This window comes from Salvia miltiorrhiza, chromosome 5 (genome assembly GCF_028751815.1).
Source record: "Salvia miltiorrhiza cultivar Shanhuang (shh) chromosome 5, IMPLAD_Smil_shh, whole genome shotgun sequence".
NCBI lineage: Eukaryota > Viridiplantae > Streptophyta > Magnoliopsida > Lamiales > Lamiaceae > Salvia > Salvia miltiorrhiza.
Genome location: NC_080391.1, coordinates 3,980,976 through 4,008,032, shown reverse-complemented (window position 1 = coordinate 4,008,032; position 27,057 = coordinate 3,980,976). Strand labels below are relative to the sequence as shown.

Here is a 27,057-nt window from a genome sequence, read left to right as displayed (position 1 = left end):
TGATGAACATATGAATCTATTTAATTTATTTAAAAAACACGCCACTTGTAGGGATTGAACCCCAGACCAACGCGCGTTCATAAAAATTAATTGACAAGTTCATCAAAATGTACTTATATGTTCATTTATCTCAAAATCTCAAAATATATATAAATCTCAATTGAACCAATTCCTAATATATATATATATATATATATATCTCCATTTTTTCTGACTTTTTTGGAACTTTTGCAGAAATAAGGTCTGCGAAGATTTTTAGTGGAGAGTGGAGACAACCAAAAGTAGTTTTTTATATATATAAAAAAATATATAGTAGTATAAAAAAAGGCCTTCCAGAAAATACAATATTTGGATGGGGAAAATGCGAGGAATTATTTATTTCTAAATCCAAAAAGTTTGTTTTACGAATTCGTAATTAAAATAACTTTTGCCGCATTCGTATATATAAATGTGAGAAGATGCGAAGCTTACGCAGAGGAAGAAGATAAAAGCGCACTTCCCCAGCTCCGAATTAAAGCTAAGCAGTCGTTGGTTCTAAGCAACCGTTTTTTTTTTTCTCTCACAATACACACACTAGAACGGTGACCGCGTGAAAAAATTGATGGAGTCGGCGCCGTCGACGTGCTTCCTCCGTCGCGGATTGGTTGGCTACGGCCTCAAGTCTGCTCAAGTCACTGTACGGCTCTACTCTTCGTCTTGGCAGCGTTGGTACCCAACTTCTTGTAAAATGCGGCAGCGTAACTTCAGGTTCTAATGTCTGATTTGATTGTGAATTTTTTTTTCTAGCTGGTTTTTATCTATTGGATTGGTCGAAGTGTTGGATGCTTTTGGAAATTGATGAATCATTCGGTGCTTATTTGCCTTTTCTTGAGATTCTTAATGGTGGGAAATTGATTTGTTTGACAATCAATACTGCAGGCGTAAATATAGCTCGCTTTGTAGTTTGTGCTTTGATTAACCACACTGTTTTCACATGATTACTACTTTATCTGGCAAGAATTATTTTCTTTTTAAGGTGGCTACAAGAAAATGTTGTCAAATTATGATAAATGGGGTTATAATTATGTTGATGAATTACTTCACTGGCTCCAACAAAGAAAATATTAGGGTGATTAGGTGCTTAATATCTGATTTCACATAAAGTTGATGGAAGAGAAATTTGGATTCGATGTAGAAACTTCCTTAAGAATGTAATGAAAACTGCAATCAAGAAATTTGACGATTTTAGTTCGTCTGTTGCTGGGTGGAGATACTTCAGTTTCAGTATAGTTTTTGCTTGCATACTCTAGCCATCATGATCCCATTGAAAATACATTCTTCTGGTGCTAATTATTTCTCCCCTACTTTTGCAACGTGATGCACTGGATGCTTCTGCAGTTTGCAAAATAAGAGACAACAAGCCAAGAAAATCAATCTCCCAGCAAATACTAGTATTAAGCCAATTGATGATAACAACACTAATACGAGCAACACGCGCAAAGGTGGCATTTCACCAACAAATTCAAATTTTGAACCAACTGATAATAGCAACTTGCCCGAAGGCAACAATTCAGATTCAGATCAAGAAACAGATTCCAGCACCAATATTCCCGTAATAGAATATGGATACTTGGAAGGAGAGGGTTGCATCACTTCTTCTCAACCAGATGAAGTTAGGTCTTTGCACAATGACAATGTTGACTCTGCAGATGGATCAGTGCACTTTGATGAAAATACGAGCAGTTATCTTCCATCAAATGTCATCCCAGTACGCCCCTCCCCCCCGTTTCATTTTTCATTTAGTTTTTCATTTTATTTAAGGATACTTCAGCTCTGTACACATATTTATGGAATAGCAAAACAAAAAGTTTCCAATGATGTAGCTCAAGGCACCTTCAGCGTGATATATTTTCAAAAAGTTACTTTTGAAACTTTGAAACATGAGATGTGCTTATCTTATATGTTTCTGTTTAGGTAGTATCACAGGGATCAAGGTTACAATTCTTCACTGAAAAGAAATCAGGTGTACGTCAATTGCATGATTTTAAATATCTTATAATTTTCCAACATATTCGGACATTTATAAGTAACTCTTGCCAATCATATCGGTTTTTATAATTGTTAATGGGGTTTAGAGTCGACGGTTTCTTTTCTCTAGTTTGCTCTGTTGAAAGAGTTAAGTATTTGATCATCTTATCTTTGAAACAGTCCACCACTGGAAATGGAGGACAGCAACGCTCAGGCATTGGTCTTCAAGATTTAATTGGAATGATACGAAGTGCTGAAAAGAGTAAGTCATGGATCAACTTGATCCATTTATATTGTTATGGTCTCTGACTTGCACTATCTTTGTTCAGTTGAATTGTAGGCAGAAATGTTTTGCTCTAATCATTACAGAATGTGGAAGAGATTTATGAGAGCTCAACTTTTTTCTGCTAGCTGAATATGTTCTATCTGTTGCTTATTTCATTACAGATATACATCTTCTTAATGCCGCTCGTATACGTGCTCTTGAGGATCTTGAAAAAATTCTCAGCGAAAAAGAGTCATTGCAGGGAGAAATCAACAATTTGGAGATGAAACTGGCTGAAACTGATGCACGTTTGAAAGTGGCTGCACAAGAGAAAATACGTGTGGAACTCCTCGAAGGCCAGTTGGAGAAGTTGCGAATTGAATTGTCAAACAGAGAAGAACACGAACAGGAATTGAATAATGTTGTTTCTTCTTCGCAGTTTGACATTGTCAGTTCTTTTAGCCAGGAATTGGATTCATTGAGGGCAGAGAATACGACCCTGCAGGATGAGCTACAGGCTCTAAAGGCCGAGCTTAGTTGTATTAGGGAAACTGACCAGCGTGTTCAAACATTGGAGGAAGAACGGTCTTTGTTGCAGTCCTCCTTCAAAGAATTGGAGTTTAAACTTGCTGCTTCTCATGAAGATGTTTCAACAATCCCTAGCTTGAAATCTGAATGCAAGAATTTATATGAGAAAGTAGAGGATCTACAGACACTTTTAGATAAGGCAACAGAGCAGGCAGACCAAGCGTTTCTAGCATTGCAGCAAAACCAAGAACTCCGTAAGAAGGTTGACCAGCTTGAAGACTCTGTCGGAGAGACCAGCGACTATAAACTGTCATCAGAGAAAATGCAACACCATAATGAACTAATGCAGCAAAAAATAGAACTGTTGGATGACCGCCTAAACAATTCTAATGAAGAGATACATTACTATTTTAAGTTGTGTCAAGATTCTATTAATGAATTCCAGGAAACCCTGAATGCCTTGAAAGAAGAAAGCAAGAAAAGCGCAGAAGATGAATCTGTGCATGACAAGCCTTCTGAGTTTTGGTCGAATTTATTGCTTTTGGTGGATGGATGGTTTCTTGAAAAGAAGATTTCAGTGGATCAAGTGAAGATGTTAAGAGAAATGATATGGAACAGGGAGAGGAGCATATGTGATTCATATATGTCAATGCAAGGAAAGAGTGAGAGGGAAATTATTTCAACATTTCTCAAACTAACATCATCAACAACAGGGTCAGCAGAAAATGAAATGATTCTAAATGTCTTTTCATACATTATTAGACACAAATATTGACTAGTACTTGTTATCATTGTTTAGTGAAAGGTTACATGTCATACATATTGCAGCAGAGATGGCACCTGTGGCTAAGGTATGCTTATTATAAACTAAACTTCTAGAGGGTACTGCTTTTGTGTTGTAAATGTCTATATAAATATCTATGGTTGCCTATTGTGATATTTCTCTGGAGAATAAGCTCCACATAGAATGTAACTAATGAATATAATGTAAGAATGTTCGAGGGTATGGGAAAAGTTTGCCTTTCTTATACATCTAGCTCGCATGAAAGTAAGCAATTCTATTTTTTAAATCCTGTCTTGTTAGTTTATCAACACATGAGTGTGTGAGATTGGCAGAAAAGTCACACACACATTCACATTTGTGTGAGACTTTTCTGCCAATCTCACGTCGCTTCTCATGAGGATACCTAGAAGTATTGGCAACATTAAAAAGATCTCTGTATGAACCTTCCAATACGAGGATTGAGTGTAAGACAATGGAGTAATTGGATGAAGAACTGGTGGCAAACATCTCGTGCATGTGTGCCCTTTCATGTTTAGAAGGTGGAACTTTGACTTCTGTGCAATGTAGGATCATGTTATTGGCAGAGGGCTTTGAGAACCCAGAGTATGGGTCGTTCGGCTGTATGGTTGATTTAGCTAATTAGAAAGGAATAAGTACGTCTTGACTAGAAATATGGTTCAACGAGGCAATGTATTTCACATGCATAATTATCTAATTAGCCCGGTTACACACTATTTCAGAATCTAACAGCTTGCTGCAACAATTTGGCAATTTCTAATGTATCCTCTTGGATGCAAACTTTGTTTCAGTCTCATATGTCTTTGACGCATCTTGTACTCTGTTGGGATGTTTAAGGTTGTTTGTTCTTGTTTCATGTTTGCTTTGGATGCAAACTTATTTTCACTTTCTTATCTCCTAATTCTTTTAATGTTATTATATTCCTAATATTTATGTTTAAGGTTGGTGGACTGGGAGATGTAGTGACTGGTCTTAGTAAAGCGCTTCAGAGGAAAGGGCACCTTGTGGAAGTTGTTCTACCAAAATATGACTGCATGCAGTATGAGAGCATTCATGATTTAAAGGTAATTGGCGTTAGATGGAGGTGCTCCTTTTCTTTTAATAATACTCTCTAACCTGGATCTGCATTTGATGTAGGTTTTGGATGTGGCTGTTGAGTCATATTTTGATGGTCGACTGTTCAAAAACAAAATCTGGGTTGGCACTGTTGAAGGTCTAGAATTATTTCAGTTCCAAAGTGAAAATATTCTTGCTCCTTTGTTGTGTCCTAATGCTTCAGTTGTCTGCAATTTTGACCATATTTAGGGCTTCCTGTTTATTTCATCGAACCTCTTCATCCAAGTAAATTCTTCTGGAGGAATCAATTTTATGGAGAGAAAGATGATTTTAAGAGGTTTTCATACTTCAGCAGGGCAGCACTTGAGTTAATTCTTCAAGCTGGGAAGAAACCAGATATAATTCATTGTCATGATTGGCAGACAGCTTTCGTTGTATGAATGCTAGATTTTCACCTTTCTGTTGTGCCTCCCCGGCATTCTTTTAACCCTTTCCTTGTTATATGTGGCAGGCACCCCTTTATTGGGATCTATATGTGCCTAAAGGATTGGATTCAGCCAGAATATGTTTTACATGTCACAATTTTGAGTATCAAGGATTAGCTCCAGCATCTGAGCTAGCATCTTGTGGTCTTGATGTTCACCAACTCAACAGACCCGACAGGATGCAGGATCACTCAGCAAATGACAGGGTCAACCCAGTTAAGGTAACAAGACCTCCCGTGCCCCACCCAAGAGTTAAACGCTTCTTAGGTCTGCGCTGTTAAGAGAGACATGGTTCCATGTGGCAGGGCCTCTTGGTTCTCTTTTATATTCTATTTTTAATTGGTTGGCGGTAGGTTAGGTCTTGAAAGTTGATTCTTCATTTTCATCTTGACATATTTGGACTGATTTCAGCTTCATGATTTTTTATTGTCCTTTTGTGTGGCATGTCCTTGTCGCTTATCAGGGTGCTGTGGTGTTCTCTAATATTGTGACAACAGTTTCACCAACCTATGCCCAAGAGGTGCGGAGTTCGGAGGTATGAATGTTATATGCTTTCGCAGCAGCTGTATTCCCAAACTCTAGCTTGCCCCAAACTCGTTCTTTTGTATTCTGCAGCTCATTTCTTATGTGTCGTTGCCTAAGCAACATTAGAGCAATTAATGAAATAGCGCGCACTTGATTAGTTGATAGTTACCAGGAGTTTTTATCCTATCTTCTGCTCATGATGTTCAGGGTGGACGAGGCCTGCAGAACATAATTAATACATATTCAAAGAAGTTTGTCGGAATTTTAAACGGAATTGATACCGATGCATGGAATCCAGCAACTGACCCCTTTTTGAAGGTTCAGTATCATTCCAATGATATTGATGGCAAAGCAGAAAACAAAGAAGCTTTAAGGAGACATCTACAATTGTCTTCAGCTAATGACAGGCAGCCATTGGTAAGTATAGTTTGAATTTGATGACAATCTGTTGTGAAATTACTCCTTTTTAGTTTTATACTCCCTCCGTCCCACTTGACTTGACCTGCTTTTCTTTTTGAGGTGTCCCATTCGACTTAGCATGTTTCCTTTTTGGATAATCAATTTTCACTACAATAAATATGGACCCACACACATTTACACTCTTTTATACTATAATCTTACTCTCCTAAGTAACCGTGCCGAAAAGGCCAAGTGAGATGGGACAGAGGGAGTAATAATTTAAGCTTTTTAGAGATGTGGCTAAATTAATCTTTGGTTAACATGAATCATTCCACGGATGTGCAATATTTTCAATACTTAGATGTTCCAGTTTGAGGCACAACACAATTGACCGGCATGAACATGACATGAAAAATATCGGATTTGGGTCAGATTAGCACAGTGTAGATGTGTTTTACCCTTGTCCATTCACTTTTGTATAAAATCAATTTATTATTATTATTATTATTATTATTATTATTATTATTATTATTATTATTATTATTATTATTATTATTATTATTTTTTATGTATATCGTATAATTATCTTAATTTTTTTTAAATCTAATCTATGCATACTTTTGAAGTTTATTTGTAGGGTTAATTTACTTAAATTTGTATTTTGTATGCTATGTGTTGGAAAAAGCTAAAATTAGTAGTAAACAACCTTAACGAGGGCAAACAAAATAACGAGCTTATCGGCTCCATCACATCACAAATATTTATTTTGTTTCACTGCATCATGTTTCGGTTAGCTTTCTAGGTATGTTAAGCTTATCATGTTATGTTCTGGGCCTGTGCCGGCCCGATAAAGGCACAAAACAATACTTACCATCGGAACTGTTCTGGATATTCTTCTTATTGAAATTTCCTTAACTAGTGCTACTGTAATCAACTGTTGTTTATGTATTGGCTTGATTAGATTTTGGTTGAAATGTATGAGGGTTTAATTCCCATCTGCTCATACTACTGTCTCTTATTCACCTGCTGGGATAACACTTGCTTGTGTCATAAAACGTCATGTGCAGGTTGCTTGCATAACTAGATTGGTACCGCAAAAGGGTGTACATCTTATAAGGCATGCAATATACCAGACATTGGAGTTAGGCGGTCAGTTCGTTCTTCTTGGTTCAAGTCCAGTGCCAAAGATTCAGGAAAGTTCGGGTTTCTCAATTTCAAATGTTATTTTGAGAAGTTTGTGGACTCTCTTTACATTGAGAAGTTTAAAGTTTTCCCATTTTCTAAAGGACCTTTTTTTTCTTTTCCCCTCACTCTGATGAAGGTTTTCACCATTTCCTCAAAAGTGTCATGTTTATATATTTTCAGGTTCTCTGATTGACTTCAGGAATCTACAGTACTTAATATTATTACTATGTATATATGCTTCTGTTTATTGATGTCAGCTGTTGTGGCTTCAAAAGTGGAATGTTCTTGACTTAGCACCTTTATTGATAATGATAGTTCTCAATTTTCAGAGGGAGTTTGAAGAAATCTGTGATCATTTCAAAACTCATGAACATGCTCGATTGATACTGAAATATGACGAAGCTCTTTCACACTTGATCTATGCTGCCTCGGACATGTTGATCATCCCATCCATCTTCGAGCCTTGTGGACTCACTCAGGTATCCTGTATGCACGGCATCACAAGCTTCAGGTATACTCGCAATTGTTTCTTAACTCAAAATCACACATGCAGATGATTGCTATGAGATACGGGTCGATTCCCATCGTTAGGAAGACTGGAGGACTCAACGACAGGTTAAAATCATCTGCAGATGACTTTTTGAATCACACTGCACTTACCTACATACTCTGTTCATATAATCACGGTTGTAAATCACCTTGCAGTGTTTTCGATTTCGACGATGAGACCATACCTCCCCATTTCAGAAATGGATTTACATTCTTGACAGCTGATGAGCAGGTAAGTCACCATTGCAAATGAGATGAGCAATCTATATTTCTCTAAAGACTGAACTTTCATAACCAACATGGGATTTTATATAGGATTTCAACAGTGCATTGAAACGGGCATTTTACCATTATATGAATGATGGTGATAACTGGAAACAGCTTGTTCAAAAGGTGATGAACTTGGATTTTAGTTGGGACTCTTCAGCACCATTGTATGAACAACTTTATCGCAAGTCTGTCGCCAGAGCGAGGGCCAGAAGTTAGCACCTAGCCACGATCAAGGCCGTCTACGACTCCACGCTTCTATGTTGGTGGAGTGGATGATCTCGCGACTTAGTTAAGTCATGAAATGAAATGACAACAAGTCGTAATTCGTGATACTTGTGTCTTGTGGAGCTGATCCAGAGGATGTAGGCTGCTCAGCTCCAATTCTTTCATTCACACTTTTGATTAGCACATTTATATTTTACTTGTAAATATCTACACTTTCAATCTGTAAAGGTGTATAGTGTAATATGAGAACTAGGTTCGGAAATGCTAGCACAGATTTATGATGCATATTGTGTTCCAATATTTAATTCATTACACTAATAATATTTGTAATAAAAATTAAAATTATTAGTTAAAAAGTAATCCTAATAAATACTCTCTTTGTTCTCCATATTTACGCATATACTTTTTTTGGGTACATTTTTCAATCTATTTGGAATACTACTCCACATAATTTTCATAATTTTACCCTTGTAACTATTTTCCAAGAATCTTCTACCCTTAATGTGGGACATTTTCTCTACTATCAGTACTCCAAATTTTTATTAAAACACATGCCGTGGTCAACTATGGTCAACTATGAATAACTTTACTAATAATTACCTCTACAAAGTTTGATAATGTGTGATGTTTTTAGTTATTCTATCAAAATTCACCAAACTCACAAAACACTGAACCTCAAGATATAGCATTTCTATTACCATAATTCACATTCAACTTTACAAGTGATCATGAAAGCAACAATCTCAACCTCAACACTCTTCTTATACATAAATATCTCTCTCACTTTCCGGGCACAAAGTTGGTGGCAAAGGCCCATGCATTGTTGTTGACCGGGTCGGCAAGGTGGTCGGCGAGGTTCTCCAACGGCCCCTTTCCGGTGACGATGGCCTGAACGAAGAATCCGAACATCGAGAACATGGCAAGTCTCCCATTCTTAATCTCCTTCACCTTGAGCTCGGCGAAGGCCTCGGGGTCATCGGCGAGCCCCAAGGGGTCGAAGCTCCCGCCGGGGTAGATGGGGTCGGTGATCTCCCCGAGGGGGCCGCCGGCGATGCGGTAGCCCTCGACGGCGCCCATGAGCACGACCTGCGAGGCCCAGATGGCCAAGATGCTCTGGGCGTGGACCAAGCTGGGGTTGCCGAGGTAGTCCAAGCCGCCCTCGCTGAAGATCTGAGAGCCGGCCTTGAACCACACGGCCTCGCCGAACTTGACGCCGTTGCGGGCGAGGAGCTCGGGGAAGACGCAGCCGAGGGCGCCGAGCATGGCCCACCGGCAGTGGATCACCTCGAGCTCGCGGTTCTTGGCGAAGGTCTCGGGGTCGGCGGAGAGGCCGGCGGTGTCCCAGCCGTAGTCGCCGGGGAACTCGCCGGTGAGGTAGCTGGGGGCCTCGCCGGAGAAGGGGCCGAGGTACTTGACGCGGTCGGGGCCGTACCAGGGGCTGCCGGAGGAGACGGACTTGGTGGCGGTCTTGCGCATGGAGACGCGGCCGCCGGAGAGGCTTGGGGTGGAGGGGGAGAGCTTGACCGCCTGACCGGCGAAGGATGGGGAGGAGAGAGCCATTGTGGAGGCGGCCATTGCTGTGACTGAGTGTGTGAGTTGCGGTGGTGGAGATTTTTGAGGGTGATTGTTTGAGGATGAGAAGGGGAAGTGGTGGTTGGGATTTACTTATAGGCGGGAAGAGGTTGGGCTTCTTATCTTCGCGTATCTCTATCTCGTTTCTCATTGGGTCTCAAGATTCTATCGCTCTGCTTACGTGGCGTGGTTTTAGACCATCAGTTTTTTTAGATTTTTTTTTTTTGTTTTTTGTTTTTTTTGCTGAGGGGTTTTGAGATATTTTGTTTTGAGTGGGGCTCTGGTGCATGGGATATTCAGCAAAATGAAAGTTATTGATGACGTGGTTGAGATTTAAAGATGGCCTTTCAAATTTTCAATAGGTGAGATGCATGCATTTTCGGTTAATGCTGGTGGGTTGGTCTATTGTTAAATGTTATGAAAGAATTGAAATATATATGAATTTTCTAGCATCGAATGACTAATTTGGCAGATCGAAAAATTTGACTCCAGATATATGAATTTTCATTTCTTTCTGATTTTGCATATGATAAACATTCTCGGCGAATGATTCATTAATGAAATGTTCACTGTGTGCAAAATAAAAAAAAAATGAAAATTCGTGTATTTGAAGGCGGAAATTTAAGTTCATGTGCAAGATGAAAAAATGCATGAAAGTTTCATGTATGTTGGCATTATTAACCCTAAAATAAATTGGAAAATAATTTTTCCATCTTGACATAGTGGACGATTTTAGTTGTAGGTACATTGGAAGGTATGACCCAAATATATACTAGACTTACGATTGAGTACGAAGATTGGATTAGTCTGAAATTACTTGAGATTGAGTTGATTCGAGATTAATTTTATAATAAGAGTAAGTCAAAATTCATAAGTTAAGATTATTTTTATGTGGCATTGTTTCGAGATAAATGAAACGTTGGAAAATTGTAGGTGAAATAATACCGAACTTATAAACCCATTTCGAATGGTAAACTTTATAGCTTTTCTGTCACGGCTAATCTTTTGTGGTGAGAATTAGCGTTTTAAATAATAAAAAAGTGATTTTATTTCTTTATAAGTTAACATTAATTTGTTTTTCAAGGAATATTTAATTATCACGATAAGAACTTATAGAAGAATATATAATCATAACAGAGACATAGTATAAGGGTGATTCATAAGAAAATAACGTGTCAAATCCCATTCGTCATTTATCACAAATTGCTAGCATATTTCAAATTAATATCTCGATGCCATTTTTCAGTCCCCAAAATTGTGGCGTGGCTCACCATATGCTAATGATAATTTTTGGTATTAAATGATACTATATCAATGATATCATTTTTCGGCTCAAGTTTGCAACAATGCACAAATTAACGACATCGTTTTATATTATGTCATATAAATATTAATATAAATATTACACTGGGACCTTTTGACGAGCCACATCATAATTACGAGGACTAGAAAATTGATGTAAGACTTTTTTTATACAAATTTTTTTGAAATCGAGCATGGCACTTTATAAATTTCAGATATAATCCTCTATCCCAAATTCTATGGCTTATATTGTTTATTGCCTATATCCTATTACTATTAATTTCATTATTTTAATAATTATTATTACAAAATAAAAGTTTACTTTACTACTTATATATATTATGAACTCTAATTAACATTTAACATCACAAGAAAATTTGAATTAAAAAAATGTACACCCTAATTTTGGAATAATCAACCTAAATAATCATTTTAAGCTATAAATTTGTAAATTATATATAAAAATAATTAATTACAAATTTTAATTGAATGAGTAAATCCTAGTTAATAATCGTGAAATTAAATGAAATCACAATATATAGAAATTGATGAAATAAGAGTGAGACGCCTGTATTGGAATTGGAATAGAGGATCTCAAGTGCTCAACCTCATCATATCGAACCCAAATAGACGTTAATGAAAACACATTCAAATCCCATGACCCAATTTAACAAACTAAAAGTCTTGATCAAAATGATACTGATGATGAACAAAAAGATAGAGAAATACTACAGATTATATATATAGTGGCAAATTACATCTCACATTTTTCACTGAAATAGCTCTTAACCATTTTTCATGTCTGAATCTGATTATTGTTTTGAAACTCGGGCCCTTCCTTGCCCAAAATTCTTGCTTATGAAGATCTACAAGAATTAGATTATATCATAAATTGTGCAATAGTTCAATTTGTACTGTTATTAACTTTTTCCCGATTAAAAAAAGCTTATATCTATTAATTATTCGAGTATTCATCCATGAATGCACACTCATATTTCTTTTTGCTGTTGCTCTAAATAAATCCAGTTTGTTGTAGCATCTTCAGCAATCCACCGCTGCAATATCCACCCGCACACTTGGCAACCCCTCATAGGCTCAAAACCAAAGGAAATCACACCTTTGCATGAGACTCTCCCACATCCTCTCATATATCCACCAATAAATCATAACAAAAATTTAATAATTAAACACTATTATCCACCAATCCAAGATCACTAATAAAAAATGCCACCCGCCAATAAGAACACAGATAATGATATTCAAAGATAAGGACCCCCAAACCTCCAAATCACCCTATAAAACACACTCATCTCCACCTTCCACAATTCACCACCTCTTGAAGAAACTTCAAAAAAAACACCCATCTCCTCTCACTCACACTCACACTCACATTCTCACTCACAGCAATGGCCGCCTCCACAATGGCTCTCTCCTCCCCATCCTTCGCCGGTCAGGCGGTCAAGCTCTCCCCCTCCACCCCCAGCCTCTCCGGCGGCCGCGTCTCCATGCGTAAATCCGCCACCAAGTCCGTCTCCTCCGGCAGCCCCTGGTACGGCCCCGACCGCGTCAAGTACCTCGGCCCCTTCTCCGGCGAGGCCCCCAGCTACCTCACCGGCGAGTTCCCCGGCGACTACGGCTGGGACACCGCCGGCCTCTCCGCCGACCCGGAGACCTTCGCCAAGAACCGCGAGCTCGAGGTGATCCACTGCCGGTGGGCCATGCTCGGCGCCCTCGGCTGCGTCTTCCCCGAGCTCCTCGCCCGCAACGGCGTGAAGTTCGGCGAGGCCGTGTGGTTCAAGGCCGGCTCTCAGATCTTCAGCGAGGGCGGCTTGGACTACCTCGGCAACCCCAGCTTGGTCCACGCGCAGAGCATCTTGGCCATCTGGGCCTCGCAGGTGGTGCTCATGGGCGCCGTCGAGGGCTACCGCATCGCCGGCGGCCCCCTCGGGGAGATCACCGACCCCATCTACCCCGGCGGGAGCTTCGACCCCTTGGGGCTGGCCGATGACCCCGAGGCCTTCGCCGAGCTCAAGGTGAAGGAGATCAAGAATGGGAGACTTGCGATGTTCTCGATGTTCGGATTCTTCGTTCAGGCCATCGTCACCGGAAAGGGGCCGTTGGAGAACCTCGCCGACCACCTTGCCGACCCGGTCAACAACAATGCATGGGCCTTCGCCACCAACTTTGTGCCCGGAAAGTGAGGGGTGGATATGATGATGAGTTTTTGTGGTGTAAATGTGCATGTTGAGCTAATGGGAAATTATCTAATTTTTTGTTTTGCATTAGCTTTGTTAATGATGTGGTTCGTGGTGACCGGATCTTAGTGTTGCTTTGTATAATCTGCTATCACCAGATTTTATGTGAATTGTGATGTTCCTTAATTTCGGAAATGGTGTTAATTTGTTGTTGTTCTTTTTTTTTATGAACTAATAATTAATTTTAAAGATTAGGTGGTCTAATGATATAGATATGCTTGCATTAAAAAAAAAAGATAATTAACAAATTTTAAAATTAGTGTTGCAAAATAAAAATTCGTAATTTTTTTTTATTAATTTACAATTAATTTTATAGTAAAATAAAAGAGAGCCGCATGAAGCGAGACATAAATCTGCCTTCATAACGGCGCGATAACGTTGACGCCCCCCATATTATTTCTTTATTTTTTTTTTCTCAGCAACTAACGATTTAGCAATAATGGAAAACCTAATTGCATCAATTGATCAAGTATAATTTTTTTTTTTTTTGATAAATTGATCAAGTATAATTTGTTTCTGTATCTTCCAAATCAACACTAGAGCTCAGAAATTCAGAATGCAAAAATCATCTTCTGCCCACACTCAATTTTTCACCTCTCTCAAACACCTCGAGAAAAGACTCAAACTTGAAAACAATCAATCAGTATCACCCTCCACACTTCCCCAACCACCACCGCCACCGCCGCCGCCGATAGAACCCCCAAAAGTCATCACCGGCACGCAACAAACAGATTCTATCGGCACCCCTATTTACCTCTGCAACCAATCCGCCGCCACAAACGCCTCTTCCGACATCCAAGAAAGCGAACCCCCACAAGAATTTCTCTCGACACCACCCCTTAATTCCCCACCGACCAATCACGACGAAGCCGAAGAAAGAGGTGATCGACCGGAAAGACCAAATCTTGGCGATGATATCGAGCTCTTGATGCAGCTCCTGCGCTTATCAGATGCTGAAAACGCCACAACTAATGAGGTAGGGGGTGATGATGAGTTCTACGCCAGGATTGTGGGGGTGAAGGGGCCGAAGAATGTGAAGGAATTGGAGAGATTAGAGCGATGGATTAAGCATTTCTCCAACGAGGAGCCGTTTAGATTGGCGCATTTGCTGTTGGGCAAAGCTGCTTTCGTGCATTCCGATGATGGTTTTGGAGGGCTTGCTTTTCCCTCTACGATCGATGAGTTCTTGCAGAATGAGCCACCCAGCCCCCATTGATTAGCATTGTTTGCAAATTTTCCCTTTTCTATGTGTTTTGGAAGCATGAGCTTCATTTGTTGGTGTTGTTGTTTGACTAGTTATTGAGAAATTAAATAGTGAATGGAAAAGGGAAACCATGATTCTTGAGCTTTCAATGATAGAGGTGTGGGCAGAATAATTCTGATTTGCCTAATACTAATATTCTTTGCAATCATAAACATGAGGATTCATTAACCAAGAATCAATCTTGATGATGATGTTGAGCAATTGAAGAAATGATTCTTATAGAGAATATTGTAGCTGTGATTGTGATATTCTGCTAAGTAACATTATTGTAAAATTGGGCTCTCTCTCCTGTAACTATTTAACTCCAAAACCCCATCTACCAAATTGAAAGCTTCAAGCCTGCTTGATAGTAGATAATGGAATACTTGGAATTGAGAATACAGCTTGCAAGATTGAAGGCTTTGTCAAATTCTCAAGTTGAGTCTTGAGAGGGGGGAAATTTCATGAATTGATCAATCCACTTTCAAGATTGAAAGTTCATTGATCAAGAGTTTGAGAACAAAATTTTCACCTCAAACTTCTTGCATTAGATTTGCTGATGTTTCTGAAAGTGCACATCCAAAACTTCATGTCTTGATCCACATCCAAGATAGAGTACTGGGAAAAGTTGAAGATGTAATGCTCAAACTATATTCAGAAAAATATTGTGAATAAAATTTGTAAAAATGCCTTGAATATACAGAAAAGTATGTTAACTATTGCTAATAAAAGAATGTTTCTTTGGAGGAGCAAGTGTTGTAATAAGATTGAACATACAACAAATATGCCACAAAAAAAAATGAGCAAAAGGAGATCAAACAACAAATATGACAGAAAGATAACCCAAAAAAAAAATATGACAGGAAAAAAAGAAGCAAAAGGAAATGAAACAACAAATATATATGACAGAAAAATAACCCAAAAACAAAATTATATGACAGAAAAATATGCCAAATAAACAAAATATGACAGCTGTGGGATTTGAACCCACGCCCTTTCGGACCAGAGCCTAAATCTGGCGCCTTAGACCACTCGGCCAAACTGTCATTATTAAAAATATTTCCATATACTTTATAACTATACATTATATGCTTCTGGATGACTGCCTTTTTTTTTGGAGTTATTAATTGATGTTTGAACTTGGAAATGCTTTACATGATATTTACAAATTAAGAAGATTTGTATATGCCATGATTGCATTATTACTCCACTATCTTTAAAATATATATATATATATAATCTGATCCAAGCTATAAATAATCGACAGATTCGACACTGTAGACACATAAACTGCAACATCTATGTTTTCATGAATCAAAAATCTTCATTCATCATTGTAAAAAATCTCACAGACCCTCAATATGTCTTTGAATGAATGGCCTTATTTGGGGAAATTCTTGCTTATAGAGAATATTGTAGCTGTGAGTGTGATATTCTGCTAAGTAACATTATTGTAAACTTGAGCTCTTTCTCCTGTAACTATTTAACTCCAAAATTACCAAATTGAAAGCTTCAAGCTTGAACATGTGGTAGAGGGCCCAATACTTACAAGATTGAAGCTTTGTCAAATTTCCCAAGTTGAAACTTGAAAGGGGGGAAATTTCATGTGCTGATCGATCCTCTTTCAAGATTCAAATCTTCATTGATAAAAAAAAGACATACATACATTTTACTAGACTAGCAAACGACTAATTTAATTAAAACTCCCGCTAAAAACTAAACTTTGAGAACTAGTACAATGTAAATATGTAATACACCAACTTTATTGAGGAAATTATTGTGAACAAAATTTGTAAAAATGCCTATTGAATATACGAAAATATGTGAACTATTGCTAATAGAAGAATAAAATCTTTAGAGGAGTAAGATTTATAATAAAATTACACTGCATGACTATAATTTTAAAAGTATAAGTTTGTGATTAATAGAATATTACTAAATTATAACACCACTCAAGTATTTCTTAGTTTATCAGATGGAATTCTCTGTCCCACGATTTAGGGTGTACCATCCTTAATTTGTTATAATTTTTAATTATATATATATATATATATTAATTTATTATACTTTAATATAATAAAAAGATAATTAACAAGGATTCACTTATCCAATTAGGGTGTACAATTATTTTTTATATTTATTTGAATTAATAATTTATTATTTGGGTTAATTAATTCAAAGTTAGGGTATATAACTTTTTAAAATTTCGATTTTTAGTGATAAATGTTAATTAGAGTTCATAATATAATATTAATATTTTTTATTTTTACAATAAATAATTATAAAATAGATAAATTAAATTATGAGACGGAGAATTCATCCGTTAATTTATGGGGTGTATTTGATAGACTTGAGGAATTGGTTAAGTAAAAGAAAACCACCCTTTTCTCGTTTCGTATTTTCGTCCCAGGCGCCGCCGCCGCCGCCGCCCCCGCGTCAATCTTCATTGTTGTCTGTCCAAGCTTCAAGAGCCACCTCAAATCACACTAGTGCTCATCCAATAACGTATATTTAGGTAAGAATTCTTTTTCGGGCCATAAAAGCCGCAGCAAATTGAAGAGAGAGAGAGAGGAGATGGGAATGTGGTTCATACTGAAGGAGTCAGTGAAGGAAGCACTGCCGAAAGCTGCAGGAGTAGCGAAAGGCTTTTGCTTCCTCCACGTCACCGGCAGATACCTGTGCAACATCGATTATGTAGGCGGCGCCGCATCCTCCTCTTCTACCTCACCCTACCCTACTACTTTTCCTGATCCATCTTCGCATTCCCTTGCAGCTCACCGGCCCCAGCATGCTCCCCACCTTCAATCTCAACCGCGACAACATCGCTTTGGCTGAGACTATATCAACCCGCCTCGGCAAGCTCCGCTCCGGCGACATCGTCAGCGTCCGGAGCCCCGAAGTGCCCACCAAGATCGTCATTAAGAGGATCAAGGCCGTCGCCGGCGACGTCGTTTCCTATGCGCCCGATCCCAAACTCCCTCATCATAACAACACTCTTGTTGTAAATACCCAAACTCCCTCCTTTCGTTTTTTTCCTCTTTTAATTGGCCAACAAATCCTTTATTTGTGTAAATTATACCGGAAAAAAAATCAAGTTGAATATTTGGGCATTTTTATCCATTGAATTTCATATACTAGTTTATGTAACTATTCTTTGTAAATTGTCTCAAAAAAACTATTCTTTGTAAATATGTTAGCAATATCAGAGTGCAGAAGATTCTAGAAAATGAAAATTTTGGTGTTTTCAGGTACCAAAGGGGCATGTTTGGGTGGAAGGGGATAATCCACACGACAGTAGAGATTCCAGGCAGTTTGGTGCAGTTCCTTACGCACTTATATGCAGCAGACTATTCCTTGTGGTGAGCTATTCAACTTTTTTTTTTTTTGCTTTGGATTATGCCATAACTTATGGCTTTCAATTGATGGAGGGCTTGTAATCAATTTTGTGAAAAAGCTTTAATAGTTTAGGGTGGACTTGAGTAGATTCTTTGGAAAATGTTTGCATTTTAGTTGGATCAGAAGTTTTTATCAAGAATGTGTGTGCTTCAGTTATGGAAATTTGGATATTTTACATATTTGCTTACTTTGTTTCTCTACAGTTGTGGCCACCTTCAGATTGCAGATTGCTTAGCAACAAGATTGTATGACTTTGTCTTGAAAGGTAAACTTCCGGAGCACTTTTATTGCTTAAATCTTTCTTCAATCGCGTACTTTGTTTAAGCGTTCTTCAACTTATTATTGTTCACACCAGTCTATGGTATAGATTTTTAAAGACCTGAATGAAGGAGTATGAAATTGCTCTCCTAGTTTGATAGCTGCATTGTGCGACCTCTGATATTCGTTCTTGTTGAACTGGTAACCGAAGCATGATCTTTGATAGTGAAAGCTTAGGGCTATTGAAACTAATGATGTAAAAACTACTGGTAGTTTGTGCTGTCTACTTGAATGTGATTCTTTTTCACTTCAGAGCTAGGCCTCGAATAAAGGCGCGTGGCAGTTTGTTCCGTGTTATCATCTTTGTGTCTTCATTTCTAGGATCATCAAAATTTACATGCTGTTGGAGAAGAGAGGAGAAGAGAAGAGGATGTGTGCTATTTGGAGCCATGGAAGGCAGCACTAATTGAATGGTCTTTTTCTGTGTACAAATTGTGTTTGTCCCCTTTGGGAATTTTGGTGGAAGAGAAAGAAACTGAGGAAACCACCTTTGTGATTGCATTTAGTTTGAGATTTTTATCTCTTGGATATATAAGTTTTGGGAACAAGAATATCTTGTATCCATCTGCTTTACATGGATTGGAACTTGCAGATCAAGTCTATTGATCAAGGCTAAGTGAAACACAAATTTTAATCTCAACCATTTATTTGGAGTAGATCTATAAATTCTTGGTTCTTACACAATGTGTAAAAATCATGTGTGATGTGTGAAGGACTGATCTACATGAGTCTCACTTGTATTGCCCATCAACAATGACACTTATGATATCGATCATCGCATTTGTAGTTTTTGGTGTAACTCTAATTTGAAACACAAATATACACCAAATGAAAAAGAAACTAATCAAAAAGGTTTTATGAAATAGAATTTTGAGCATAAGTTAGAGAATAGTAGTGCTATGTACAAGAGAGACAAAGCTACCACACTAAAAAGGCTCACACAAAGCAGCCTTGCGGCTATACTCCTCAGTGAGCCTTCTAAACCGTTTCTTTTCTTTTCTTGGTCTTCATGCCACTACTAACCAAGCTTCGCAGTCGAGTTCCAGCATGCGACTTCATATGGGGCTTGCCCTCGACACCTGCATTCATCCCATTCAAACTAAGACTTGTAACGAGCAGTAAAATACAGACGGATCAACTATTGACCCGTTATTATATGCATCTATAATAAGCATTAGAACCTGATTCTGGGTTGCTCTAGACCAGCTCTGTCGTTGAGTTGCTGTTGCTGAGTCGTCATGTATGAATGTTATCGTTCTTGATTCTTCGCACCTTGTATTAGTAATGAGGGGAGGTGGCAATTCTCTCATCAGAAATAAAACAACTGCTGAAGGCACTGATGAACCTGGAAACAGTTATTGGAAACACAGATTTACTTTCATAGCAGGGCAATGGATGATGGTAAACAGACTTTGATGCAGATTGTTATTTAGATCTTTATCATACATAAAATAACGCAGTTTAGAGGTTCGGTGTTTTTAAATTAATGTACCTATGAAATAATACAAAATCAGTAGAAATGAAGTACGGACAGCATCCATGTGTCGTTCATCCCAGTCGTAAAATAACTGCAGCATGAAGAATGTTGGTCATGGAATATACAGGAAAGGGAAGTTGATATGTCGACTAATAAGCCGGCAAGAAGGACTTACAGGAATATGTGTACCTATTGCAACTGAGGCACTTGATGTAAAACAAATAACGGAAACAACAGCCAAACCGGCAACCTGTGATGCAGTGAAGGACACATAAGTGCAAATAAATTATTAAGCCAAGACATGCAACATGGAGATGTGATTGCGATTGGACATCAGAATCACATACTACCTACCTTCCACATTTCAGACGAAGCCCGCTCAGATTTCACTTTTTTCATTTTCAGGAATAATACAACTCCTGGATGTCGAATGTGTTAGATGAATAGAAAGAAGAGTTGCAGAGATGTGTTAGTAGAAGAGAGACCAAAATGCATTTCTTTCCACATCAGGAAACAAATGAAGAAGTCTACGTGCTCACCATAGCATGCCAAGGCTCCTCCAAGCAAAAGGACAACCACAGCAATAAGATCTACATATACCTGCAAGTAGGTGTTAAACTTTCTTGGACAGTCTTCGTTAGAAAGTTTCGATGCAGAAGTATTATATTAGCAAATCAGGGTGACAGAGCAAATTGATATGTCAGTTGTCTGTTGCCCTCTTAAAGTCAGAAACTCATCAAGAAAATCCACACCAAACAAGTCTACAAGATCTGGAGACGAAGCGATATAACAGAGTGTAAAGAAAATAGTTTGATGATATAAAACAAAAGAACCATGATTACATGCCTGAGCAACAACTGCAGACTCAATAGGACTGCTTCCCAACCCTAGCCATATCAGCACCGCAGATGCAATCATTATTGCAAAAACTAAAACTGTTACCTGGTCAAAATTTGTTAGATAAGTTAGATTTTAGATTACAGAGATTCCAAAACGATTACCTATGATTGAAAGCTGCTTCTTTACCACAATCACAATCTTTTGACGGCTTCCAATACGAGCTAACCTGAAGGTGCAACACCTTCGGTGTCCATTAGTCTGTGAACTAGTTTTGTTCATCTTCTCAAGCAGAGCTTCTTGGGGGTTATATCCTTCATCTTCTTCTTCATCATTTGGGTGATGACAGAGGTCTACCCTGCAAACCATCAAACCCAAATGAGGCCAATCTTAGCTAAGTGAGACGGTTAACTTCTTTTAGCTTAATCATCAAAATAGATATTCCAACAAAGTAATTGGTAAACTATATAGAGTACTCAATAAAAGGTTACAAATGACCAAAGGAGACTGCAAAATGGTGAAGCAACCTCCAATCTAAAGTTTCTACAGTTGTATTGCATGACATCAGCAATTTTTAGCTGGTAAACTATAGAAAAGGATTGCAAGATATGGTTAATAAAGTGAGTTGAGTTAAGAAAATGAGATGGCAGCAATTTGCTTTTATCTAGAGTACTCTCAAGCCCACCAGATAGTTCAGACATTTTTTTTCTTCTTATAATATCCATTACATATTATAAGATGGTGTACAGAAAGCAGAGGGGTATCAAAATTATGGAATGTTTAATCAGATACGTTGCTTTAAATTTTGAACTGCATTATACCATTACAGGGGGGAAATTTCAGATTACCAATACTTTTCACACTATAAAACCGATTACCGAAAAGTAGCAAAATATCTTATTGCGGATCACTTATAAGTAGAAATAAGTCAACATTTGTCAAGATAAGAGAGAACTTACCAAAATGACAAAAGCAGGAGAAATGCTGCAATAAACAGAATTTTGGGGAAGGCTGCCATTAATAATATCTTTGTGGTAAGTATTTTTCCATACTATCATTGAGAATATAGAAAACTATAATCACACCAGACTGGAAGATTTTCCTACCCATGATAACAAAACCACAGGAATACGACCAGCAAATCCAACCCTTACAGGCAGCAACCAGATTTAATACAAAATAAAGGAAATAACCTGAAAATGAAAATTTCAATTTTGTTAATGCCATGATGGGAAGCTTCTCGAACATTGATAGTGTAAAGCCTTTTTGGTATAACAGCACATGCTTGTAGAAGGACTACCAAAAGTTATTAAAAGAATACTCTGCCAAGAATACAAGATTACAAGCATGCTGCATGCCATGTATGGCTCATTTTGAATTAATCAACTAAAAGACCTCATCAGAACCTGTTATCAGAACATTAGTAATCCTCACCGAGATTGGACGACCCAATCAATAGATGAATGACCTGAAATTATTGTCAAAAGGAATAGTGATCAGAATCAATTGAATAGATACCAGCCCATATGGTTACATACATTTCCCAACCGATTTCTAACATCTCGAAATGAAAAAGTAAATTAAAAAGAAAGTCATGCAATTATTCTCCAGTTTTATGTATTGAGTCGCTCAAATTCGAGTGGGCTCAAAAAATAGTATGAAGCAACCAACTAAAGAATTATAATCATGATGAAATGAGAGAAAATTGCTAACAAGATAGTAATCTAGATATCAAATAACAAAACAGATTCAGATATGTTCAACTGAAAATAAAACGTAGATTAAGCACTAAACATGAAGAACTGGATTACAGGCCATGAATTACTCAGTGTTATGCACTAAATACAAAAACTCTCACAAAATTTAATGTCAACTTTATCACATTTTTTTTTTTTTTTTTGATGAAATTACATTATAAATAATACAAACCACACACACACCCCACCTAGTGGTTATTGTGGCCGAGAGTACTCGAACCTGTGACCTCTTGGACAACAGGCAACCACCCTAACCACTAGGCCATCCCAAGGGGACAAAATTTAATGTCAACTTTATCACATTTATTCAGCAAAAATGTTGCATGATATCAAAAGAATATAATCCAATTAAAGGGCATCACAGAAATACAAAAAGTATTTACCTTTTGGCGAGTCCATCCAAGCTGTGTATTCCTTGAATGAATTCTAATCAACTGGAAAAGTTATGGAAAATCCCATATGAAAGAAGTAAGAACTAAAGCCAATACTTCATAAAGAATCAGGATAAAAGGAGGTCATGTGTAATCATTATCATAGTTACAATTTGATGAAGCGGACAAGCAAAGCAAATAATAGTAAGTTCACATGCGAGAATGTCATTCTTGGAGTTTTAAGCCAATGCCTTGAGCAATTTCAGTAGAAGCTACATAAAATAAACTCACTTGTTTAAAGGTTTTGGGAAGACATGATTTTCTAATAAAAAAGGCTTTGGGATTAGCATTTTATTTAAAATGGGATGCATGTCTTATAAACACCACAATACTGAAGCCCGATATAGGACAAGCAAGATAAGGAGCATATAGAATCAATGAGGCAGAAAGACCACATCTTTCTGGAAGAAAAGTAAAAGAAAAAAAAAATAGCATGACTAAGAAGTTCAGAGGATAAGGAAACATAGTGTTAAAAAAAAATTATGCTGATTTCCTCTTGTTAAAGGTCTAGATTCCACTGGTTTCTTGCAATGGTTGCACAATATAGCTAGAAAATATTTCTATGAAAATATTTTAAATGTTCAAAATATCCCATAAAACCACTCTATGTGGTATCGTTCAATCAAGTCCAGAGTGTACTCAATGTGATTGCGAATTGTGTGAACCAGCACAACTATCATCCTCGAAAGGTGTAATAAAAGTTAGGACCAAAACAGATGACACCAAGAACGTGTCCAGCAGTGATGCTGACACTCAACAACAAACACCACATCACAAGGTGGCGAATATAGCGTGATTGCATTGCACATCTGTTGCCTTGGTACTAATCCGTTACGAGCAACTAAGCACTCACGAGGTAATCCTGAAAGTTCTTTGACAGCTATCTAAATATTCCTCAGGCTATTTTGGCATGTATTACGCCCTAAACGCGCCACCAAACACCAAAAGACAGGCTGTGGCAGCACTCGCTGTGATAATCCGGGAAGGTTCTTTTGACAGCTATGTAAACATTCTTCAAGCTACTTTTGGAAGGTATCATGCCATGAACACACCGCTAAACGACAGATTTTAGAGATAGAATCTTCACGTTTTAGATAACAATGGTTTTACAAATCCAGCCATGATCAATATATTTCCCCCCAGTTTTTCAATGTTTCACCCCTTGATAGATATTCCAAACATGGTATGAACATCAAAATCATGAATTAGGTCAAAGAATTAATCCTGGTTAGTTCAAATTAAAAAGTTCACAATTCAATTCAGAACCTCCACATTATCATACATATGAAAATGCTGACAGATAGTTCCTGCTGTGGCAGCCTAGGGCATCGATTCTCTCTATGCTTCAGGCATTTTAAATTCATTCAGAATCAAATTGGTAGTTATGATTGCTCGAGATTTTTGCCCAATTGCCATTCATCACATCCACCTCAATCCCCTCGAGAAAACAATGATGAATGTGAAAAACCCCACAGATGCTCGAAAGCAGCATAAAATTCAAACAACCACGTAGAAGAGAAGCCTGTGAACCTCCCCCAAACATTCAATATAATCAAGAGAAATCAGACACCCAATAATCCAATTTCCAAACAAATAATCACACAATACCACTCCCAATATACAATTCTAAATAAATAAATAAATAAAAGAGCAACAAGAGCTTACCTTATAGAGAGCAAGAAATGCAATCACCGCATCAACACAAGCCAGTCCCACATTCACTCCCTCCACCGCGTCGGAGTAGCACCTCCTCCCCGCTCTCAATTCCAACATTGTAAACTTATTACTTTCCTCACTTCCTCTGAAACCATACAAATACAAAGTTGTCTCTCTCCGAAAAGGTAAGTGATTGTGCGGACGAGTTTTACATATAAGAAGAATTAATTGTTAATCCTCCTCGTTGATAACTAAGAAAGTACGGTGGTGGCGCAAGTATCTCAAAGGGATATATTTTTTCCTCTTTAGAATTTTTGGATGGTATCTTCGAATATCGCTGCTCTCAACAGATCTACTACAAGGGCTGTGGGGATTCCCTTCACCCCCACCACCCTTTCTCTTTATATATCTATGTGTATATCCCCCTCTCTCTCTAAATCAGTCTCTCTCTCTCTCTCTCTATATATATATATATATATATATTCTGTGTGTATCTAGACTTGACCAAAGGAAAGAGCAGCGCGTGGTCTTTCAGTCTTGAGGCAGTATTTTTTTTCGTTAAATCTTTCCTCGTTAACAGGAGTTGAAAATATATTTTCGAAGATTTTACTTCTAATAATAATAATAATAATAATAATAATAACTACAACATTCATCAACTTTGACTTAATTTTAATATTAAATATGTTTTACAAATTGTTATAAAAGTGACAAAATTTATCGATTAATAATAAAATAAACACATTAGTATTCAATTATTGAAAAAATTATGTGTCGTGACTTTGTTATGTACTTGAATGTTGGGTGGAAAAAAGATCACAACATACTCCATCAGTCCCATGAGACCCAGTTCTTTTTAGCACAACAATTAAAAAATTAGTATTTTGTGTGTTAAATATGTGAAAAAAATGAAAAGGTGAATAAAAGATAATTTTTTTGTCATTTTTAAAAACATGTCAAACTTCATGGGACAAACCAAAAAGAAAATTAAAATTGAGTCATGCTTCATGAGACGAAGAGAGTATCATTTTTCCATCTCCAATAAATCACAGAGTGTCTATATACAACTAATACAAGTCTACACTTGTTGCCACAAATAATGTGTAAAATATATCAAGAATCAAGATCGTTACAAAATTAATGATTTATTAGCAAAAAACAACAACAACAACAACAACAACAACAATAATAATAATAATAATAATAATAATAATAATAATAATAATAATAATAATAATAATAATAATAATAATAATAATAATAATAATAATAATAATAATAATAATAATAATAATAATAATAATAATAATAATAATAATAATAATAATAATAATAATGACACTTGAGAGTTGAGATGGTAAATTTTGGGGATGAAATCGTGCATTTAATTCTAATTGAGATCGGGCAAATTGAATTTATCACATAAATAGTATGGATTTTTAAATACTAGTAATATTTTTTTGAGACTCGAAACTACTATTTTGTTTGATTTTGTAAGTATATATATGGTCCAGAAACTCGGGGACGGCAGAAATATGAAGCTCGTGATGAAGGTCTCTATCACTAAGATATATTGTCTAGTAATTTTAATCCCCCAAAATTTCCCTCTTGTTGGTATTTTAATTAAGTACTAAACGTGCTTTAAGTTTTATGTAGATTATAAATTTATAATGAGGGTAAGTACATAAAATTTATGTGCATGTACGTATGTATATATATCATATTTTAAAATCTATTTTTTTTAGTTTTTATAAATTATTGCGTGTAATTTTATATTTGGGTTAATTACTTAAAACTTCACGAGCTTAGTCTACATATTTTTGAATTAACCTTAATTTTCAATGTTTCATCAACTTTTAGATTGAGAAAATTAAATACACTATTCTTTATCGAAAAATGCATTTCGGGCATTTGTTATTTCTATGCAACCCATGACTTAACTGAAAGTATTGGAAGATCGATCACTTTTGTTTTTAAAATAAATTTTAAAAAGTGTCAAAAAAAATACATCACCTTATTGATTGTAGTAATTTTACCATGGTTCTATTTGCTTTCATAGATACAATTCGAGACGAATCAAAATAAATGTCTTACAATTTAATATAAGCTGACAATTCGAATTCGTGTTAAAATTACTGCAATCCGATTTTTCAACATCAAGCTTTAATTAATTTGGCCGAAATTAAAATTCATGTCAAAACTACTAGCAATCAATAAGTTGGTGTATTTTTTTACACTTTTTAAAGTTCATATTAAAACCAAAATTGGTCCAAAGTTGATATATTGATATGTCAATAACCCTAATATTAATTAAATGTATTTAACTTTTAATTCACATTCTATATTTTAAAATCTTTTGTTAATAACTTGTTAATTAAGGTGTGGTAATTATTGTCCGAACTACTTTTTTCGTGGATTAATTACTTGTTTGACTTCTTTCATTGTTAATTAACTTTATCATTATTTTAACTATATATAATAGGGGAAAAAAGCTTCTTCCTTCAAATTAAACTCTAG

The 27,057-nt window shown here is 36.8% G+C and overlaps 6 protein-coding genes and 1 non-coding gene across 12 annotated transcripts in view; 3 read left to right on the top strand and 4 right to left on the bottom strand.

Annotated features, from left to right (window-relative positions):
- Positions 1-27,057, bottom strand: part of LOC130985259 (uncharacterized) — a 920,555-nt gene that overhangs the window by 812,627 nt on the left and 80,871 nt on the right. The window lies entirely within an intron of this gene.
- On the top strand, positions 419-9,932 carry LOC130985229 (probable starch synthase 4, chloroplastic/amyloplastic). Of its 2 annotated transcripts, XM_057908068.1 has the most exons (17): positions 419-747; positions 1,378-1,747; positions 1,954-2,004; positions 2,188-2,269; positions 2,455-3,514; positions 3,600-3,651; positions 4,544-4,666; positions 4,740-4,815; positions 4,908-5,092; positions 5,170-5,364; positions 5,607-5,678; positions 5,876-6,085; positions 7,135-7,260; positions 7,582-7,731; positions 7,806-7,867; positions 7,958-8,033; positions 8,117-9,932. In XM_057908068.1, the coding sequence occupies exons 1-17, from the start codon at positions 602-604 to the stop codon at positions 8,285-8,287; spliced, it is 3,207 nt and encodes a 1,068-aa protein (XP_057764051.1). In that variant the 5' UTR covers positions 419-601; the 3' UTR covers positions 8,288-9,932. The 2 variants fall into 2 exon arrangements, with proteins under 2 accessions (XP_057764051.1, XP_057764052.1); XM_057908069.1 differs by lacking the exon at positions 1,954-2,004.
- LOC130985317 (chlorophyll a-b binding protein of LHCII type 1-like) lies at positions 8,966-9,871 on the bottom strand. Its single transcript, XM_057908238.1, has one exon. The coding sequence runs from the start codon at positions 9,869-9,871 to the stop codon at positions 9,077-9,079; it is 795 nt and encodes a 264-aa protein (XP_057764221.1). The 3' UTR covers positions 8,966-9,076.
- Positions 12,361-13,551, top strand: LOC130985318 (chlorophyll a-b binding protein of LHCII type 1). Its single transcript, XM_057908239.1, has one exon. The coding sequence runs from the start codon at positions 12,577-12,579 to the stop codon at positions 13,369-13,371; it is 795 nt and encodes a 264-aa protein (XP_057764222.1). The 5' UTR covers positions 12,361-12,576; the 3' UTR covers positions 13,372-13,551.
- TRNAL-UAG (transfer RNA leucine (anticodon UAG)) lies at positions 15,635-15,714 on the bottom strand. The gene has a single exon. It is a non-coding gene; the product is annotated as a tRNA-Leu (tRNA).
- Positions 16,967-19,022, top strand: LOC130985336 (mitochondrial ATP-independent inner membrane protease subunit 1a-like). Of its 3 annotated transcripts, none has more exons than XM_057908270.1 (5): positions 16,967-17,362; positions 17,442-17,669; positions 17,917-18,027; positions 18,268-18,329; positions 18,704-19,022. In XM_057908270.1, exons 1-4 carry the CDS (start codon positions 17,243-17,245, stop codon positions 18,313-18,315), a joined length of 507 nt encoding a protein of 168 aa, XP_057764253.1. In that variant the 5' UTR covers positions 16,967-17,242; the 3' UTR covers positions 18,316-18,329; positions 18,704-19,022. The 3 variants fall into 3 exon arrangements, with proteins under 3 accessions (XP_057764253.1, XP_057764252.1, XP_057764254.1); XM_057908269.1 differs by having other exon boundaries at positions 17,026-17,362; positions 18,636-19,022; XM_057908271.1 differs by having other exon boundaries at positions 17,026-17,362; positions 18,432-19,022.
- On the bottom strand, positions 19,224-25,062 carry LOC130985277 (tobamovirus multiplication protein 1-like). 2 transcript variants are annotated; one of them, XM_057908178.1, is made up of 13 exons: positions 24,550-24,989; positions 22,837-22,887; positions 22,131-22,164; positions 21,803-21,889; positions 21,656-21,707; positions 20,886-21,054; positions 20,706-20,801; positions 20,399-20,459; positions 20,214-20,278; positions 20,035-20,109; positions 19,875-19,950; positions 19,564-19,727; positions 19,224-19,461 (listed from the first exon to the last, which is right to left on the bottom strand). In XM_057908178.1, the coding sequence occupies exons 1-13, from the start codon at positions 24,655-24,657 to the stop codon at positions 19,438-19,440; spliced, it is 1,062 nt and encodes a 353-aa protein (XP_057764161.1). In that variant the 5' UTR covers positions 24,658-24,989; the 3' UTR covers positions 19,224-19,437. The 2 variants fall into 2 exon arrangements, with proteins under 2 accessions (XP_057764161.1, XP_057764160.1); XM_057908177.1 differs by having other exon boundaries at positions 19,224-19,727; positions 24,550-25,062.

What these genes read in the sequence shown, in the direction of transcription:
- LOC130985229 (XM_057908068.1), top strand. Translation starts at nt 602, where the DNA reads ATGGAGTCGGCGCCGTCGACGTGCTTCCTCCGTCGCGGATTGGTTGGC. An exon ending in ATGCGGCAGCGTAACTTCAG is followed by an intron (nt 748 to 1,377) that starts GTTCTAATGTCT and finishes ATGCTTCTGCAG; the next exon opens with TTTGCAAAATAAGAGACAAC. An exon ending in GATACGAAGTGCTGAAAAGA is followed by an intron (nt 2,270 to 2,454) that starts GTAAGTCATGGA and finishes ATTTCATTACAG; the next exon opens with ATATACATCTTCTTAATGCC.
- LOC130985317 (XM_057908238.1), bottom strand. Translation starts at nt 9,871, where the DNA reads ATGGCCGCCTCCACAATGGCTCTCTCCTCCCCATCCTTCGCCGGTCAG.
- LOC130985318 (XM_057908239.1), top strand. Translation starts at nt 12,577, where the DNA reads ATGGCCGCCTCCACAATGGCTCTCTCCTCCCCATCCTTCGCCGGTCAG.
- LOC130985336 (XM_057908270.1), top strand. Translation starts at nt 17,243, where the DNA reads ATGGGAATGTGGTTCATACTGAAGGAGTCAGTGAAGGAAGCACTGCCG. An exon ending in ACCTGTGCAACATCGATTAT is followed by an intron (nt 17,363 to 17,441) that starts GTAGGCGGCGCC and finishes ATTCCCTTGCAG; the next exon opens with CTCACCGGCCCCAGCATGCT. An exon ending in ATCATAACAACACTCTTGTT is followed by an intron (nt 17,670 to 17,916) that starts GTAAATACCCAA and finishes TGGTGTTTTCAG; the next exon opens with GTACCAAAGGGGCATGTTTG.
- LOC130985277 (XM_057908177.1), bottom strand. Translation starts at nt 24,657, where the DNA reads ATGTTGGAATTGAGAGCGGGGAGGAGGTGCTACTCCGACGCGGTGGAG. An exon ending in CTGTGGTTTTGTTATCATGG is followed by an intron (nt 21,708 to 21,802) that starts GTAGGAAAATCT and finishes TATTAATGGCAG; the next exon opens with CCTTCCCCAAAATTCTGTTT. An exon ending in CTCCTGCTTTTGTCATTTTG is followed by an intron (nt 21,055 to 21,655) that starts GTAAGTTCTCTC and finishes GATGGTTTGCAG; the next exon opens with GGTAGACCTCTGTCATCACC.